The 19,459-nt window shown below is 40.5% G+C and overlaps 1 protein-coding gene across 1 annotated transcript in view; it reads right to left on the reverse strand.

Moving 5' to 3' along the window:
* Nucleotides 1-7,230: 7,230 nt before the first annotated feature.
* Nucleotides 7,231-19,459, reverse strand: part of COL3A1 (collagen type III alpha 1 chain) — a 48,870-nt gene continuing 36,641 nt past the window's right edge. The window contains exons 32-51 of the mRNA XM_063162543.1: nucleotides 19,031-19,084; nucleotides 18,017-18,070; nucleotides 17,862-17,915; nucleotides 17,219-17,272; nucleotides 16,905-17,012; nucleotides 16,688-16,741; nucleotides 16,148-16,201; nucleotides 15,371-15,532; nucleotides 15,153-15,260; nucleotides 14,217-14,324; nucleotides 13,798-13,851; nucleotides 13,515-13,622; nucleotides 12,839-12,892; nucleotides 12,621-12,728; nucleotides 11,391-11,444; nucleotides 11,066-11,173; nucleotides 10,193-10,475; nucleotides 9,495-9,682; nucleotides 9,080-9,322; nucleotides 7,231-8,414 (exon numbers count right to left, since the gene is read on the reverse strand). Coding sequence (XP_063018613.1) covers nucleotides 8,268-8,414; nucleotides 9,080-9,322; nucleotides 9,495-9,682; nucleotides 10,193-10,475; nucleotides 11,066-11,173; nucleotides 11,391-11,444; nucleotides 12,621-12,728; nucleotides 12,839-12,892; nucleotides 13,515-13,622; nucleotides 13,798-13,851; nucleotides 14,217-14,324; nucleotides 15,153-15,260; nucleotides 15,371-15,532; nucleotides 16,148-16,201; nucleotides 16,688-16,741; nucleotides 16,905-17,012; nucleotides 17,219-17,272; nucleotides 17,862-17,915; nucleotides 18,017-18,070; nucleotides 19,031-19,084 — 2,157 coding nt within the window. The 3' untranslated portion in view covers nucleotides 7,231-8,267. The remainder of the gene's footprint in view (nucleotides 8,415-9,079; nucleotides 9,323-9,494; nucleotides 9,683-10,192; nucleotides 10,476-11,065; nucleotides 11,174-11,390; nucleotides 11,445-12,620; nucleotides 12,729-12,838; nucleotides 12,893-13,514; nucleotides 13,623-13,797; nucleotides 13,852-14,216; nucleotides 14,325-15,152; nucleotides 15,261-15,370; nucleotides 15,533-16,147; nucleotides 16,202-16,687; nucleotides 16,742-16,904; nucleotides 17,013-17,218; nucleotides 17,273-17,861; nucleotides 17,916-18,016; nucleotides 18,071-19,030; nucleotides 19,085-19,459) is intronic.

A 19,459-nucleotide genomic window follows, 5' to 3' on the forward strand; every position in this document is an offset into this window, starting at 1 on the left:
GAAAGCAGTTTTTCCATTTTCTAAAAGCCAGAAGAGGAAGGGCACAATATGAGAGCCAATGGCCTGTGCAGAGCTCAGGGGAGCCTGAGCAGAGCGGTGCAATATTACAACTGAGAAATTTTATGGTATTGAACAACACCAGAGAGCTTGATTGCTGATCTGTCTACTGTGCTCTTGGCATTACATGTTTTATCCTTTGCTGGGAGAAGGTCTGGAAAAGTACAAAGATATCACACAACACTAGTTTGGACAGGATGCTAAAGAGTCCATGTTTAACTCCCTCCCCCATGTTTATTTTGTGCACATTCCCATTTCCTTGCTGGTAGACTTAGAAGCCATCTTTCTATAAGCTCTGGCTTAAATTTGGTTATGTTCTCAATATCAGAGAGTGGTACACTATCAAATGTTTCTGTTGCAAAATTAGTAATTTGCTCCTTGATTGAGATACTACTGTCTATCCTCCAGAAAAAGCTGCAGCCTTATTCAGGGATGATTGTGCAGAGAAAAAGAAAAAAACAACCAAGAAAATTCAGATCTGCCAAAGCATCACAGAACTAATTTTTGTGAAAAGCATCTGCCAAAGCATCACAGAACTGATTTTCACTCAGTCAGCTGAGTGAAAAGAATCTGATACAAACCCAACCAAGTATAACAAAAGAACGTAACTACAATTCTAGAAATTCAGTGAAATATTTCTGCATGTTTGGTATGGTACAATCTTCCCTGCCACAAAGGAACATGACAATGACAGAAGATGGTGATGACTGCAGGAGCCACCACTGTAATTCAGGAGCCTCTGCCCTCTGAGGAACAAGCTGTGTGACTCTACACCACAAAAATCAGAGAAAGTCTGAGCATTTCCTTCTGCCATTTGCTGGGGTTTAACCCAACCCCTAAACACCAGACAGACACTTGCCTAGTCCTCAGCCCCCTCAGTGGGGCAGGGAGGAGAACTGGGGGGGTAAAAAATTTAGAAAATACAAGATTAATTGGATGACAGAAAAGAAAAAGAAAATAATGATAATAACAAAAGAATTTTAATATACAAAACAATGGCATAGAATGCAGTTGCTCACCCCCAGTGACCTATAGCCAGCCTGTTCCTGAGCAGTGGCCCCTGGCCAGCTCCCACCACAGATTTATGTGTGAGGATGCCTCCATGTGGCCTGGAATGTCCCTCGGATCAGCTGAGATCAGCTGTCCTGGCTGTCCCCTCCCAGCTCCCTGTGCTGGCAGGGCAATGTAAGAAGCTGACAGGGTCTCCATGTAAGCACTGCTCAGCAGCAGCAGCCTGTTAGCAACAAGATTGTCATCCAAATCCCAAGGCAGTACTGGGAAGAAAATGAACTTTGTTGCAGCTGACACATATCAAGTCAGCCATTTCCTGCTAGGAATTTGATCCTTGCTTTACAGATGCACCCAAACTGAGGAGTGAGCAGACTTTTCCAGGTACCTTGGAGATGTTATAACAAATACAGTGAAGCTGAAATGCAAGCTACAATAGGGATACTCACAAAAACCCACAGGAAGCACAACTCCAATGCCTCAAGGAATGACCTTTCAATGACTGCCTTCTCAGTGGATGTGGACTCAACAATAAAACTTGAATTTCAATCTAGAGATGTCCATGGCTAAGGGGTGTACTGAAAGAAGAGAAAGTTTGGATAAGCATAGATTTGCCAGATAAGACTGCAGGATTAAAAATAAAAAATAAAAAAATAAAAAAAGAATCAGTGGCTTTCTCAGAAGGAGCCAGCTCAAGCCAGAGGGCTGCTGTGATGGGGAAACTGTGGGTTACAGTCAGTCTTTCTAGACAACACTCTAGGGTGAAGCTATTGCAGGATGAAGAGCAGTTGGGAAGACAAGACCCACCAGGATTTTGCTCTGGTGGATTTCATCCATCCCAGAACAGCAATCCCACGGTGTAGTGTGAGCCAGTTTTTGCTTCCTCCCAATAAACAGGTAGGCAAAAACATAGAAAGCATCTCTTCATCTCCCAAATCCTAAAACCTACAAAATATCTTTCTCTTCTAGCATGTTAAACAGAAGTATGTACAGATTTATTTTTTTTTTAAGATCATAGTTGAGGACATCTGATTACAAGCACATGTTGAATTACAATATTAGATCATGATGAAAAAAATTCATACATTACTGTAGCTTAAGATATTTGCAACATTATGTATTTCATTAAATTTCCAGAAGAGAGGCACTTGGTTTAAATATGGAGTTTGCTAAACCCAGCTTTTTTTCTGGTGCAAAGAACTGGATATTTTATTGAACCATCAGGCTTTTGGTCTTGGTTGAAATGAGTATGAAATCTGTATAAGAAACACATTCAAATTTAATGACTACAGTAATGCTGTCTTATTGCCATAAATAATAACCAGTCCTCCAAAAAAACACCTTTTTCCAGTCTGTATGAATAACATGCACCTGACAAGGAATAATGGACCTTACATTTTCCTAGTGAAGCTATCAGGACAGCCATAGCATGGCAAAGTGTTGGGGAGAACTTTCTCCTTTACTAATTCAAAATTCATGTAGACAGCTCTTCCTCCAGGTTGCTGCCTGCAAACAGAGGCTTAATACTATTTACCTGAAACCACAACAAAAGAAGGGTTGCAAATTGCACCCAATGCTTATTTAAAAGTTGATTTCTTTTGTTTTAGGAGGGAAAGGTATTGACACTTTGCCAGCTTCCAGAAGAAATTCCTGGCAGCTGCTCAAATCCAGAAACCATCATGAGTCCACTCTAAGTGCTGCTTTACCCTGGCCTGGTTTTAGGTGCCAAATTACTGCTGGGAGAGGGGACTTGGGGGGAGTTTACAGCAGCTGCCAGCCATGGTGGCCAGGGAGAAGCCTTGCCTCTCTCCCAGGGGAAGCTGAGGGTGTAACACACTGAGTTACAGGTGTTTACAATTTGGTTGCAATTAGGGCCTGATCAGCTAGCAAAGTTTTTCACTCAGACAAGGGCTAGCTGGATTCTTTTCATGTTCTAGCGTTTTTACACATAATTTTTGTAAAAAAAACCAACAAGATGGGATTTTGCAGTAGTCTCTGTACCACAGACCATGGGATACTCACGTTCACTGGAAGAAAGGCTCTGGTGTCCTACAAAAGAGCTCCACCCTCAGATGACAACTTGCAGTTACCTGGAAAGGCAAATTCCAAGGTAATACCAAAGGCTAAATTAGTGATGTTTTAAAGTCATTGATATGTCCTGAAAAACTCCTTGAGGAAGGGCTTTTTCCTCTTGTTTCTTTTCTTCTCTCAGAGAGCCATGGGAATATGGTGCTGTGAAGTAAATGAGATCAGCTGGTGTAACAGAATGAGGAGCTGAAGATCAGAAATAGAGATTTCTTGTATCAGTCTCACTACTTTGTGGGCAGCTTCTTTCATTGTTTTTTTCTGCCTCTCACTCAGCTTCATCCCTCTCTTTCAACTATGTGGACTACAATATTTTCTTCTTTTCTCCATGTCAGCTTGAAATTTAAATGCTTGAAAGCAGGTGTTGGTGTTTTCTTCAAGATCAGTTTATACTGAGCAGTTCTGGAGGCTTAAAATGTAAGGAAGGCAAACAGGGAATTCATGGCTTCAGCCCTCTCTGGGTGAGAGGCTTTGTTCAAGCCACAGTTTTGGATTTATGCACCTCAGTTTTAGACTAACTAGGAAGAAAGGTTTTATTTTTATGGGTTTTTTCCCTCTATGGAGGCAAGTAAAAAGTCTAAAGATGGATTAAGAGCAAAAAACTAAGATTTTTTTCTCCTACTGTAGGGTGAGGGCTCCTAGGGCTCCCCTTTAGCTGCCTGAGACTGAGCATAGTAGCTATTAGACTCATAATCTATGGATATTTTAATTAATTTTTTCAGGAACTTGAGGCTATACTGGGGATTCAATATTCACAAGGCAGTTGGTCTTGCTGAGAGAGGATTCCAGGAAGATAGAGGATAAAACAGTTGCAAAAGGAAAAGTTAAACTAAATGAAAATTTAGAAATGCTAATCAAGGAAAAAAAGATTTCCTGCAAGTATACAAATATCATAGGAAAAACAAGGTAAAAATGATAGTTAGACAGTGTTGGTATTATAGTTTAAAAATCATGACAAAGGGTAACAATCATCACTTCAATGGCTGAAAATTATAGTAAAATATATAGTAAAATATATAAATATAATAAAATATATATAGTAAAGTATATATAGTAAATATAAAGAAAATATAGTAAATATATAGTAAAATACATATATAGTAAAAATAGTAAAATACATAGTAAAATATAAAAATATAATAAAATTATATATATATTATATTAGACAATGTTGGTATTATAGTTTAAAAATCATAATTTATAGTTTTAAAAAAAGTTGGTAAAAATTACAATGTTGGTATTATATATTAAAAATGTTTTTCATGGCTGAAAATTATAGTAAAATATGTAGTAAAGTATATAAATAAAATATATATAGCAAAGTATATAGTAAATACAAAAATATATAGTAAATATACAGTAAAAATATACAGTAAAAATATATAGTAAAATATATAAATATAATAAAATTATAGTTAGACAATGTTGGTATTATAGTTTAAAGATCATGACAAAGGGTAACAGTCAGCAATTCAATGGCTGAAGTAGAAAATGCCAGAGAAACTGGGAATCCATAGATGTTGTTGTCCATCTGGTGTGTTTATGCTAGAAAGAAATACATAATATTGGGTTATTGTGTCCAGGATGCCACAGTTTGCTTGCTGGGGGTTGAAAGGTTTTGTTGAGGGTGTGATTTCAGTCAAGTGCTGCAGAGTTCAGAATGTCCACAAGGAGCCTGTTTGGGCAGAATTGCTATCTGAGTACCAGAACATTTAGACTGTTTTTAGCCTGCCTATTTTACCTGCTGTAAATTCAGAAATTCAGCCTGTGTTAAAATCAATGGTAATGCTTCTTAATGTATGAAATAAATATGAAAGAAACAGGAAGAGTATGATGAATTACAGCTGAGAATCACCTGTGTTAAACCCTGCCCCAAGGGAGAACTTCTGTGCACAAAGGGAACACCTCAAACAACAGACCAGCTTTCTTGTAAAGCTGTTGTCAGTTCTGTGAGGAATATGAAAATATCTTTAGGAACGGCAAAAAAACCCAAACTGCTTTTTCCACAAGCCAGTGAAGAGGACACTGGGTGAGGAATGAGTCACAGGTGTTTACAATTTGTTAACAAGTAGGGTCTAATTAGATAGCAAAGTCCTTCTGTTGGAGTAGGGTTTGCTGGATTTCTGCTGTTTTTTGGAGTGCTTTAAACACAATCTCAATTTGAAAAGTTCAGAAAGGAGTTGTTGAAATAGTCCCCGTGCCATCGACTCCAACAGAAGAAAAAGCTCTGGTGTCCTGCAAATGAGCTGCACTTTCAGGTGATGAGCTGAGAGTAATTGGAAAAGTGAAGTTTCAAGGCAATATTGAAACATAAATCAGTAATACTTTGCACTCTTGGTATGATTCAGGCAATTTTTTTGTGGCAGGGTTTAGTTTGTCTGCTTGTTTGGTAGGTTGGATTTTTTTAAATTGGGTTTTATTTGGCCTTTTTTTTTTTAATTTTTTTTTTTTTTTTTTTTTTTTTTTTGTATATTTGTGGTTGTTATTGTTGATTTTTTCTTGTTTTCCCCAAGTGGTAATGTGGTGATATAAAAGTACAGATATGTGACAGCCTTGGCAGCTTACTTAGTGGCTCTGAAAAAAATGAAGGCTTTTACATCAAGTAAATATTTTGTGGTGGTCTTGGTTGTTTCTTTGTGCTTTCTACAAATGTTCCAGAAAATCAACTTTCATAATTAGGCATCATTAATGGAAGACTTGATGAATGTGTGTGCTGTAGAAAGCAGCCCCCAAAGCTTGAGTTTTAGTGTTGAGTCATTGTTCCCAGCCCCAGTAGCACTGGGGATTGCAAAGGCTATTTTCTTCTGCCATGGCAATTAAGAACAGGTGTTTCCAATGCAGCTTTCCACTAGCCAGCATTCTTACCAGCTGTTTTTATAAAACTCCAATCAAAGGCTTCCTACCATGTAATTGATGTCAAATTAATATTATTTTGTACATGTAACCTGCATTTTCCATAAACAGTAATTTATTTTCACCATCAAATGAGGAGGTTTCCTGCAAGAGCCAGTACTTATTATGAATTGTTGGAACTGCTGTTATATGCTGCATTAAGTACAGTCATGTCTGTGGTGATGCTGCATTTGTGCTGTCAGGGCCTCCCCAGAGCCTCTCTGTTTTCCTTCTGTGTGAGCATGTCCAAATTTTCAGTGCCAAAGCAGGGCAATGTCTTGGTTCAGTCCTAAATCTGGTGAGATTTTGTAAAAACCAGGATTTATTTGCTCATTTTTTCTTGCTTTGGCTAATTAGAAAGCATTCTCTGAGGATGAATGACCCGTATTGTCAATGAGAACTTTTAAGAACTTGATTTTTTTTAAATCCCTAACTTTTGCTATCTGATCTTGTTTTAGAGTATCTTTAATGGTCCTGGGCTGTGCAATATTGATGTAGGGACAGGCTCTGCCCTTGCTCCATGGGAAAGGCTGAGTGGCATTTTCAGCATTTGACTGTGGGAGAGCTTTCCTGGCCTGGGCTCCGTGGTGCTGTTTAGTTCCTTATTCTGGCCTCAAGCTTAGTCACGGACAAGCTACTGTTGCTCCCTAAATGTTATTGTGGCCACTGTTGCTCCTTAAGTTTTTGCTAGGATCTGGGGATGACTGAGTTGTACAGCCCCATTGGCCATAAAAAGCTTTTTCAAAAGCCTGGTGCTTCTGGCCTGCCTTGTGGGAGCCTTAAGCCCTTTGTCTAAGCTGCCCCCAAAAGGCTGGTAGCCTGTGACTGCCTGGTTATTCAGACTGAGGCAGGTTTCTTGGATTAAGGGAGGTTAAGATCTTCTATTTCCTCAAAACTGACCTGCCTTGGTGCCTGGGCCCTGCTTTGGGTTGATGGTGTCTGAATCCCTGCTGATGGCGATGCTCCCTGTGCTTGCAAATGTGAGCTGCTGGATGCAGAGGAGTAGAAAAAGCAAGAAAGAGAAAATTTCATACTAGTACACCATAAACTGCATTCCTTAGAATTACCAGGTTTCCTTCAAACAGAGGAACTGATCTTTGAAAAATCATAGCGGTACCAGAGTTGTGTCCTGCCTTGTTAATTGGTTTCAATGAAGGCAGAAATAGTAAAATTAAAAAATAAAGTCAGTTTTATGAAACAACAAGAAATTTTATTAAGATATTTTATTATGTGTCTCTGTAAGGAATAGACCAACAACCATATAAAAGCTTACAAAGATGGTTAACCTTCAACACTATAAATGTGTTAATGTGACAGAAGAAATTCACAATTTTGCATCTTTATTGACTTTTACAGAGTGAAGGGAGAAAATTCTCAACTATGACATACCAATGACAATCTTTGACAGGAGACATTTACAATTGCTTTATATCCTTTAACTTTTTGCTTTTTTGAGCAAGTCAATAACCCTGACTTGCAGAGTTAGGAGTGAAAAATACATTAGCACCATCATATTAGTCTTTTACACTTCCCTAATTTTAGTGGTCTTGACCAGCAATGACAGGAAAGTAGAGAAGCACCTTTGACAAGAGAATACAATCCAACAATAAAATTATGGTGACTACTGACATTAAGGTATTAAACTCTTAAGATAAACTGTACCTTTCACAGCTAATCAGTACAGAAATAAACAATTTTGTACCAAATGAATCCCCGGAATTGACCACTGGGTCCAATGCATTTTGATTGAATTGACTGATTTTTGGTTTGACTCATCAGACACATCCCGGTTTCTGTCCATGTTGAGGTAGTTGAAACAGGGAGGTCGTTCTAGCTTTATGGACTGCATCTTGAAAGAAGGGTAAACTTTGGTACTGGGAGCAATCAGTGCTTTGTAAATTGGCTAACATTCAACTAATAGAACACAGTGTTGTTTTATTAAGTGTTGAAGTTTCATTATAGCACCACGGAGACATGTTTTGAAGATGGAATTCGGTAAAAAAAATAGAGCAAAAAAAAAGCATTTTTACTGTATTTTGTGTAATAGCAAAAAAAAAACAACCAACCAATCCTTGATATCAAATTGATTTTTCCCCCAGAAATTTTGTTAATAAATAACTGGGATACAGATGGGCACCTGTACTAGCTGACAAGGCTGAAACAAAGGAGCACAGTTGGAGTGTGAATCTGTTTGCTGGGGTTTCAGAAAAAGCAGGATCTTTGATTTATAAGAAGCAGACTGGGCCAATGTCCACGCCAAATTCCTGATCAGGACCACCAATATCTAATGGTGCAATATCAACCACCGGCAACCTCATGGTCTTGCGCGTCCTGTATTCGAAAACTGTTTTACCCCACTCACCAGTGTGTTTCTGTGAAGTTAAACAGAAAAGAAAAATTGTTAGAGACACGAGTGCTGGCCTACATGGCAGTCATCCCACAGGTTATCAGCCTTCAGATTTCCTATTCCTGTAGTAACAAACCCTCTCAGCCTGTTGAAGACTGGTTGCTGTCTCTGTGGAAATGACCCCAGGAGGCAAAACTCATGGACAGCATTAGAGTTGTCCATTTGTTCCTGAAAAGGCTGCAGGTGCTGTCAGACCTGCACACTCAGGGATGTTCCTGCTTCCCTCCAGAACTTTCTGCTGCAGGGATGCAATGTTAGATCTGCAAAATGACTGTGTTTGCCCCTTCCCATAACTGCAGCCCATGGCTTCAACCAGCTAGCCTTGGTTTGGTATGACTAGTTTTAGAGTTGACAGGGGATGGATGAAAACTTGGTGACTGTGACTTCCCTGACATTGACTCTAAAGCAAGGAGATATCTATAAAGCACAGATTTAAATGGAAGTGCACCTCACTTCCTACAGTTGCTGCAGGAATTGCTCTTCAGGTGCACAGAATCTAGGTTCCCCCTACTAGCCGTAGCGGTGTCCTTTCCTTACCCAGGCCATGCAACCCTCTCTTCCTTTATTATGGGTCTAGTCATCTAGAGGGAATTATTCATTAACTACAGCACTAAATTCCTGTTTACTTACAGTGCAGCCATCTTCCAGAACAGCATATGTGAATTTGCTGTTTCCTTCAGCCTTGATCTCACTTTCTGTAGAGCTCATGAGTTTCAGAGCTTTTTTAACATTGCCACTGTCGTGGTCCATGTAGGCAATGCTGTTCTTGCAGTGGTAGGTGATGTTCTGGGAGGCACGGCTGGAGAGGATGCGCAGGAAGGCCAGCTGAACTTCAGAGACATCCTCTGGGAGCTCAGGATCTCCATAGCTGAACTGCAGAGTACCAACATAGGCAAGAGTGTTTGTTCAGTCATGTCTATGTTCAGCCCACATGAGGACTTTTTCACATACTAATTGTCTCAGTTTAATTTCAGAATTATTTTTTAGTGTGTTGCGTTTGTTTTAGTACACCCAAGCTGGGCTGTTAACTGTGCTCATTTCTCACCTGGAAGCCTCCATTCATAGACTCTCCAAACCAAACGTGTTTCTTTCCACTGTTTCCACTGGTCCACCAGTTTTTCCTTGGCACAGTCCTGGGGTTAGCATTGAGGCAGGTCTCACCAGTTTCCATATTGCAGTAGACTTTAATAGCATCCATCTTGCAGCCTTGGTTAGGATCAACCCAGTACTCTCCTAGAGATAATGGAAAATGTTAAGGGGCTTAATATTTTGGAGAAGAATCTGACTACATGATGATAAACCTTATTTATATGAGAGATTTCTGAGCCAAATCAGGAAATGTATTAATTTTAACAGAAGAGATGCCAAAGAAAAAAAGATGACACAAAAAGATACTGAGTTCATGTGAATTTTCTAAGGGGAATGAAATTTGGAATAAATTTCAAACTTGTGATGTTTTTATTTTTCCCCTAAAATGGTTTAAATATATGTTCACTTCTAAGGACACAAAGAGTAGAGTTGAAGTCAAATATATATTCTGTGTAAATATAGTTAAATAGTTTTTATAGTTAAATAATGTTAAAATTGTTTTTACGTTTATCATCTTTTTCATGACATTTGTTTGAAAAAAGGTCAAATTTTTATGGAAGATATCCGCATTTAAATTCTCAAGTTAGAAAAACCAGAAAACCAAAACAATGTCCAAGACCTGCTACCACTGGTGAAAATAAAAACTAAACATACCACTCTTGAGCTCGGGATGGCAGAATTTCAGGTCTCGGCAGTTGCGAGCTGGATTCTTCCGTGACCCATCGGGACTAATGATGTTTTCAATCTGGTTGTTAATGGATTTCATGGAGGAGATGATGTCACCCAGATTGATATCGTTCTCCTTGGGCTCATCTCGGTACTCGTACCCATAGGAAACTGGACCTTTCTCACCAGCACCCAGGGCGGCTGCACCACCACCACAACAAGGGCCAGGAGGTCCAGCAGGACCAGGAAGACCAGGCTGCCCTGGTGGACCCTAAAAAAATAGTGAACAGGTTAAAACTAAAAGTCTGTGTGGGCCGTAGTCTTAAAAAAATGAAAATTCTTACACAAATATGTAGTTTATTTATTCATTAATTAATTCATTAATTAATTTTTTAAACAGATGTATAAACATCTGTTTAATAGATTTTCCAGGCCTTTATTTTCTTAAAATTTTATTGACCATCTTAAAATTTATTTGACCATCTTTATGTGTGGGCTTTGAGAAGGAGCCCTTTCCACTAAAATCCAGAGAATGACCATTTCTTGGCTTTAGCAGGTGACTGTGACAGCTCTAGCCTCTCTAGAGCAGTCTAGGAACCCCATTCCATGGCTTCCCAGACCCAAAAGGAAACTGAGAGGAGGATATTCCATTGTTTGCAGAAAAGCCAGTGGTCAGCTGAGACCACCAAACTGCAAACGAGCTGCATGGCTTTGGATTTTGCCTTGGCAGCTAGATAACCTCCTGCCACAAATCTTGTCCATGAAATCGAGAGCTCCTGAGGGAGCTATTTAGAGTTGAGCATCCTCTTTTTCATGAATGTTCCCAAAGATTTCCTGTGTGAGTTTGCACCATTTACTTACGGCAGGGCCGCTTTCGCCTCTGGTACCGCGGGGGCCGGGAGGACCAATTGGACCTGGGTAGCCACTGGTTCCATCTTTTCCAGGTGGCCCAGCTGGGCCTGGGGGACCCTAGAACAATGAAGAACACAGAATAGTTTATCAGATAATTCAGAAATACATTGTGAGGTATTTCAAATATTTCTGTATGATTTCTCAGGTGTTTTTTCTTTCTTCAGCTGCTGTCTGTTAAGATGGCAAATTAAAATTTATGTTTGTATCTATGTCTATATTAACTGAACAGTCTGAATTTTCCTTGCAGATAGGCTGAGTAAGCAGTTTTTCTTACTCTTGCACCTGAAGCTCCTGGACCTCCAATTGCACCTTGTGGACCCAGGGGACCCTAAAAAAAAGGAAAAGTCAGTCATACACCTCCTAGTAATATCTTGCAACTAACAGCATGTGCCTTAAATCAAGACATTGAAAATGTCTTCATGATTATACAAAACACACCCTTATAAAAAGGCTGTGTAAGGCATGAGAGAATGATGGTCATTCTTTAATCAGAAAAAAAATATTGAATGTTCTCTTACATGTTTTTATATAGAGATGTGCTATCCAAAATGCAAGAAAGCCAACTGACACCAATGAGCTTTGGATGAACCCTAATATTCATAAAAATACATAGCTATAGCCAAAGTGCTGCAGTTTTAATAATATTACCAGTAATGTTATTGAAATAATTTGATAAACATTCATGATTTCAAATACATTGACAGATTTGTTTTGCATGTGCAGTGCAAAGAACTAAGCCATTTGTTTAAAAGTTGTCTATCATCAAATGAGAATTTATCATTTTTTTTCCTCATGTGATATGTTAGACTGCAGGTTCTATTGTCTTATTGAATAAGTTGGTACTGGTGCCATCTTTGGTATGTTAATTGAGTGAGCTTTGGTTTCTTGATTCTCACTTGGATCATGGGGGTTATTCATACATTTCTTTAGAATAAATCCCTTCTTAAATATTTCCTGGTCATAAAAATCAATGGCATGCCTTTCTATTCTTGCCCTTCTGTTCTCTTAGCAGTGTTCAAATGATAATGCATGTTTTAGGGTAAGAAAGGGATAGAAAGAGTATGGAATTCAGTAGTTTACAATTTCCTGCCCATTTTGCCCCAGTATTACTTTCTATAAAAGATACATGGCAGAAGAGATGTATTTGGACTCTGAGTAGCTTTAGTTGTCTGTCTAGGATAGATTTCTAACAGACATAGGCATTCCAACCCCTATTTCTCTCTTTCATAATTAAATCAGGAATAGCCTGATTTTATTATAAAAGAACATATAAGAAATTTTTATTGAAAGGGTTGTAGTAAACCCATATTTACTTCCTAACAGCTTCTTCCAGATCTATAATTATGCTTATGTCAGGTTGATTCAGGGAATCTGGATTGTGAAACATCTGACAATCAAATTTTCATGGATTCCCATCAAATTAGCTAAGGTTAATTAGGTGCCTGGGGCCTAAACACAGAAGCTAAGATCAGCTGTAATTCCCAATCCAATGCAAAATACTCACAGGAGGACCAGGGAGACCAGGGGTACCAGGAAACCCTCTGTGACCCTTTATGCCATTGCTGCCTCGTTCACCAGGTTCACCTTTATCACCACGAGGACCTTGAGGACCCTGTCAGGGTAGATTTGCAATAAAAGGAAGATAGAAGCAGATAAGAGCATTGCCCATATAACAGGAAATAATGAATGGATAACATCACAAATACTTTAAATATGACTTACAGCAGGACCACGAGCACCAGCAGGACCAGTAGAGCCAGGAGGGCCAGGTGGACCCTGTGACATGGTAAGAATGAGAAGGTGTGAATCACTTGGAACTGCTTAGCCCACCTCTTTATTTCCAGATAAGCTGTATGTTCACAGCCAGCAGGTGTTGGGAAACAAGGGGAAGCTCCACACACACTAGAATCAGCAAGAATCCTGGCCAGGCCGTTTTTGTACCAATGTCAGCCTTTCTCAGCTGCCTGTAGGCTCTGATCTGTACACAGGCACTACAGCCTTTCTTCCCTCTCTCAGTGAGGTGCTCACTGTGCTGGTGTCAGCACTCCTGAGAAATAACTTGAGGGCTTCCAAAGTTACTCCCTTAGTTTAAATAAATAACACATTGCTTGTGCTACATGAGCACCAGATGGGATGGAAATTAGGACAGGGCCTGGTGGGATGATGTGCTTTTTGGCATCCTATGGAGTACATTAATTTTGGGCTTAATTTCTTCAAGTTGTCAGAACATAAACTCTAAGATTTCTTTCTTCTGGATATTCTTGTAGAACCAGTCCTTGATATCAAGAAACTTTGACAATAACAAACTCTTTAAAACTTCCTCTCTATTCCTGAATGAAATGGACTTTGCCTAGGAAGGGTATGTAAGTAAGCAGTAATCCATTTACTTTGGTCTTACCTGAAATCCTCTTTCACCAGATTTTCCAGGTGCACCAGCATTACCTGCAGGTCCAGGATGGCCAGGGGGTCCTGGAGGGCCAGGAGAGCCATTGTCACCACGGTCACCCTGAAGATAGTAAGGGGTAATAAACATCATGTTTTATAGAACTTAATATAAGGAGTATATTCAGTGGAGCACAGCAGGTTCAAGGAACAAATTACATAGCATATAGATTGCATATGTAGTTAATGTAGTTCATGTCTCATTGGTGGGCAGTCTAAGGATACTGGGGATTTCTTACTTTGCCTCCTGGGGATCCATCACGTCCAGGCAAGCCATCGGAGCCAGGGTTACCCTGCAAAACAGAGTGGCACAGTTTGTTCATAAACTGCATGACCAGTAGACAGCTTGTTTCCCAGTAAGCTTGAACAATACTCATCAAAGAAAGTTTTCAAGAGGGAAGAGTTGGAGTGGTTTCAAGAGGGAGGTTGAGTGGCTCCTAAAAGACCTGTAAGACCTGCATTATTTTGTAGGCAGTGCAGTTCCAAGCGAGACAGATGATGTCTGCAGGCAGGGAATGGGATAGCAGGGACAGGAGGCCACATCTTACAGGAGGGCAGAATCTGCCCAGGCCCCTGCCTTGTCAACCTTAAAGCATATTTGCCCCCAAAAGCTCCCATTTGTAACTCACAAGGTAGCATGGAAATCCCATCCACTCACATCTCTGCCAGGCTCTCCAGGTAAGCCTCTTTGTCCAATAGGACCTTGGGGACCCGGAGCACCGCGTTCTCCTGGGATACCATTGGTGCCTGGTTTGCCATCTTCACCCTGAACAAAAAGAGAAAGGATTCCATTGCAGATAATGTTGTTAGGACACACCAGTGCATTTTGCATCTTATTGACTGTGCTGGGAATTTGGAGACCTAATGAAGTGATGGGCCAATGTGGCTTTCCTGGTTGTGAATACACAAAACAAGAGGTAGAAACTTGGCCAAACTGGTTTCTTTTCAGTGCTGGTAATATTCGTGCAAGGCCATTGAATGTTCCTTATTAACTGACAACTAAGAAATAATAAACAGATATGTCTCTTCTTATGCCCAAAAACAGTGGCCAAAGCTGTTAACCAAAAAATGCTGGTCTATCACTACATAAGTGATAAAATACAAACCAAGCCTCACCCTACCTTTTCTCAAGGGAGGTGAGGGTACTTTTCTGTTTGGGTCATAATATTTAAGCAAGAAACATATTGAGAATTAAGCAAGGGTAAACAATAAGTGGTAGGTGAGACTATGACTTGGATCTTGTACCCAGGAGAGGTCACAGTTTCCTCCTCCTCATGACCCTCCCAAAGTGTGTGTGGAGTGGGTAATATACTCCTAGATATACAATATATATAATAAAATCCGAAATACAACCTCACATCCTACAGCAGCTGGATACCAGCCATTTAAAAGCCTGATCTTATGCATGTAAACACAAATAACTGTAAATTCTCCCATCTCTGGCCTAGAAAACATTCAACCCCCCAACACCCCCAACACATTCCTTACTTTTTGTGTCTCTAAGCTATTTTTAGCAGTTTTTGCCTCTCTATGCTAATTTTAGCAGCAGGGTTGGGGTTGTGTTGAGGCTGTAGGTGCAGTGGAGGGCTCTCACCTTGGCCCCTGCCATCCCGGGTGGGCCGCTGGGGCCACGCAGGCCCGGCAGACCCGTGTTCCCCCGGCCGCCAACGATGCCTTGAGGGCCTGGCTCACCTGGAGCCCCCTGTTTGAGAAAAGATTGCTGCAGTCAGTGGGAGCACCTTCAACATTCCACAGGTGACTGCTTGTTCTGGACAGACATAATCCCTGTCTCCTGGTTGAAGGGACACTTACCCTTTCTCCTCGGGCTCCTGGGGGCCCTTTTTCTCCTGGTGCGCCGGGCTCACCTCTGATTCCAGCAGGTCCTGGACCTCCAGGAGCACCAGAACTGCCAGGGGGTCCGGGAGGCCCATCCTTGCCTGCAGGGCCTGCGTTACCAGGGGGACCTGGGCTACCCTGTAAGGAGTTTTAAGAAGGAAAGCGTGAGCTGCACACATGCACTGGCATTGGTCTCATGAAAGCCAGCCAGACCTGAGTCATTGCCTGAAGGCAGATTTGGGGTCCAGCCCCGTGCACCCAAATCTGATCTGGTGTAGTAAGAGAATCCTTTCATGTATCCCTTTCACAGCTGGCATTTTTTATCCCTGCTGTCTGGACGTACACCTGCACATTTTGGATGCCCAGTGCCTGTAATGCATCCTACACAGGGTACACATTCCTTACTCATGGCTCTACCACAGAAACTGGAAATAGGCTGCAGGCCCTTCTGCTTTCTTGAATCACTCCTGCCATATGCCTTTAATATGTTGTCTTGGACATGTACAGAATGAAATGGCTTTCATTACAGTTTTAGCTGAGCCAATGAATGGAAAGAATTGCATTGGCTCTAATGGTACCTTAATTAAAATTCTGCTTTCTATTCCATACCATAAGGAGGATAAACTTTTTTGTGCAGATTTTTTTTCTGAAGTACAAATGTCATGTTCAGAATGTTTTTGCATAATATATTAATATATGTCTGAATGTATCCACAAAGTAATACTAAAAGAAAAAGGGGATAAGCCAACTTACATTGTTACCAGGGGGACCAGGTAGACCACGGGCACCAGGGAAACCAGCAGCACCCTAGAGGAGATCAATACTTTTAGTTGGTATTTTCTGAGAACTGGAAAAACAGGAAAAAATTGATTTTTACATACCTGCTGTGTTTAAATTATAGTCATGTTTTGTTTGAAACCTGAATTAAATGTCCTGACACGGAACAAAAAGTCAATTTTTTTTTTTTGTAAGAGGAGGTCACAGACTCTCCTTAAACTTGAGTTAATGGGATTTGAGATAGTTGGCAAAGATGGCAAGTAAATTTAATAACTGTTGAGATAAACCATTGTAGAGCTTTGGGTCATTGTGTCAAAAGCTATTTTGGCACCTTATATTAAAATTGAAGTAATCCAGATCACTATAGACTTCTACTTTAATTACTCCTTCTAGAACACTTTAAATATTCTTGCACTGTAAATACTATAGTCATTGAAGTTCTTATTTTTCATTTAGGTAACATTTTTTGTAATAGATAGAGGCATTTAGCAGTGACTAAGTAGGAGAGATACTCACAGGCCCACCAGGAGATCCACGGTCTCCTTTTATTCCTTGGGGACCAGGTGGACCCTACACGGAAGGAAGTAAATAAAGCAAAGGATTGTATAAAGATTCAAATTATAGCAAGTGACACTAAGTTTCAGGCAGTTCATCTCCTTGCACTTGGGCCCACTGAGACTGAGGGAGGGCTGAAGAAACCTCTCCACAGCTACAAGGAACAGCAAACACTTACTGGGGCACCAGGGCCGCCCTGTGGACCAGCTGCTCCAGGGGGCCCGGCCTCTCCTCTCAGACCAGGGGGGCCTCTTTCTCCTTTGCCACCAGGCTCTCCATTTTGGCCCTGTAGAAAAATTATAGTGTTATATTACCACTAAAAAAAGCAGATGATACTGTGACAAGAAATGCTGTCCAGGTACTCATCTGAAGTAACTATTAAATTGTGTGAATGCAGTTGAACTGTACTGCCCCATTGCAGGAGGGGAAGGACAAAGCCATATTGTCCTATGTGTGCCTGAGGAGTGCAGGAAGAGCAGTGCAGACACTTACTGGGGCTCCAGGGAAGCCAGCAGGCCCAGGAAGACCTTGTTCTCCTCGTTCACCCTGTAGAAAACCACATGTCAGCAATGGAAGATGTTAGAAAGATAAACTTCACTTTAAACGTTAGAGAATGCTGCTGTTAAGGCTGCTGAAGTTTCTTTGTCTTACCAGCCTTTGGAGAAAAACCCCACACATCTGATCCAAAACAACTTTTGCTCCAAAGAACTAAACAGAGCTGTTCAGGAATTAACTGATAAATGTCTAAAATGTGGTAAACTTAACTCAGCTACACCTGTATGAGCCCTGACTGTTCAACTGAGATCCCAGAGTGTTAAATATAAAAAAATAAACACAAAAAAGAATATTTCTGAAAGTTTACATAACTTTAAATCAAGATGGACATGACTGTTGCTCACACTCCTGCCTTGCTCTGTCACCACAGCCCTCTGATCCCTTTGCAATGTTAAAAGCCCTGATTTTCTGAAGCCTTTGGTACTTATAAATCCCAAGAGTCAACAGGAGCTGAATGTGCTTGGCTTATTTACAACCCAAGCCAAAAGTATTGCTGATAGTTTTGGTGCAGCACTGATATCCACAGCAGGCAAGAGGAGCCATGGTGAGGTTATACAGGAAGAAAAGTTCTGTCACTTACAGGACCTCCACGGGAACCCATCGGGCCAGGGGCACCTGCTGGGCCAGTCTCTCCCTGCAGGGAACAAGGATGGTCACGGGGTGTTTGTCTTCCTCCCTGAGACAGCCACCCCTGGGACTCCTTACAGTCCAAACCCCTTTGTGAACGTGCTTTACCTTATCTCCAGGGGGGCCGGCAGGACCAGGAGGGCCAATGGGACCTACATTGCCCTAAACAATTGGAAAATAGGAAAATTATGTATTTTGTATCAAAATATGACAGTGTAAACTCTTCTGTTTTGATCAATAGTGTTTGTGTTTCAGTGTAAGCAGGTTGCCAAAGACACTTAAATGAAGCAAGTTACAGTGCCAAAGTGCATCTGCACACCACGTTTTGGAGTGATGCTCTGAAATCACACCACTTTGCAGTGTGAGAGATCTCCAACTGAGCGATTTCTTTCTTTTCCCCACCATCCAAACCTAATCCAAAACCACCTGAAATTAATAGGTCCCTTTCACTGGTCTACAATAAAAGTGACCTGTTGCCCTAATTTCCAGTTAGATAGTTGATCCACATTTCTTCAGCATCTCCTGGCTAGCTCCCTGAGTTATTTCTTTCCTGAAAATTTAATCTGTACCTTATGGTCAGAAATAAATTTTTTATATTTCCTACAACTCAACCAAGCTGCATTTGTACATTTGTCATCCCTCATTACTTTCATGTATATACTGCCTGCAGGTGGTGATTTGATAGATGTATGTATTTCAAGTGCCTATTTTATGTGTATTTGCTATATAGATGTATACATATATCATATTTAGTAACCTGCAGGAATATTCTGTATGAGAATATTTACTACCAATGTCTTTTTGTGATTCATTATAACATCAGTCAGGTAGATTTTCTCTTTCCCTCTAAAACATGATTTCTTTCCCTCTAAAACATTGTCCCAGTCAACTACAATCTTTCTCCAAAAATTTCCATTACGTTTACACAAGGAGTGGTAATCACAAAAACCAGTATTGGGCCTAATTTAGTTTACAAACCCAGTTTTGCACTGCTGGAGGGAAGCACAATGAGATAACAACTGTAGCTGTCCTAGACAGTATTATTCAGTGTGAGGTTACTCCTATTCTAAGAGCTGGCTGTGTAAAGCTGATGGATAACCTGTTGGATGTTTAAATACTCACTCTCTCTCCTCTTGCACCAGGAAGGCCATCAGCACCTTTACCACCAGGTTCTCCCTAGGAATTTTAAGACACAAAAACCATGAGCAAAAAGGAAGCATGAGGAGGTGAACCTGAATTGGGGGGGAGGATCTCATACTGAGGGTCTCTCAGTAGCCAGGTTTCCTTAATGAAACTGGGGATGATATTTTGCCCAGTATTCAGCATCAGATACTGCATCCTTTGATGAGGAAAAAAACCCAAATTGATTCAAAATCAAGCCAGGCCAAATTGTCTTTCCATGGTATGAACTATTCTCATCATAAATTAGATTCATTAGAACTGTTTTGATGTACCCATCCCCCAAGACACCCAGTGCAGCAAAGTATCTAGCACGGATTAAACTGAGGGAGAAATCCCATATTTTTTAATATCTAGAATCCACATCCCATT

Source organism: Melospiza melodia, chromosome 8 (assembly GCF_035770615.1).
Source record: "Melospiza melodia melodia isolate bMelMel2 chromosome 8, bMelMel2.pri, whole genome shotgun sequence".
Classification (NCBI taxonomy): domain Eukaryota; kingdom Metazoa; phylum Chordata; class Aves; order Passeriformes; family Passerellidae; genus Melospiza; species Melospiza melodia.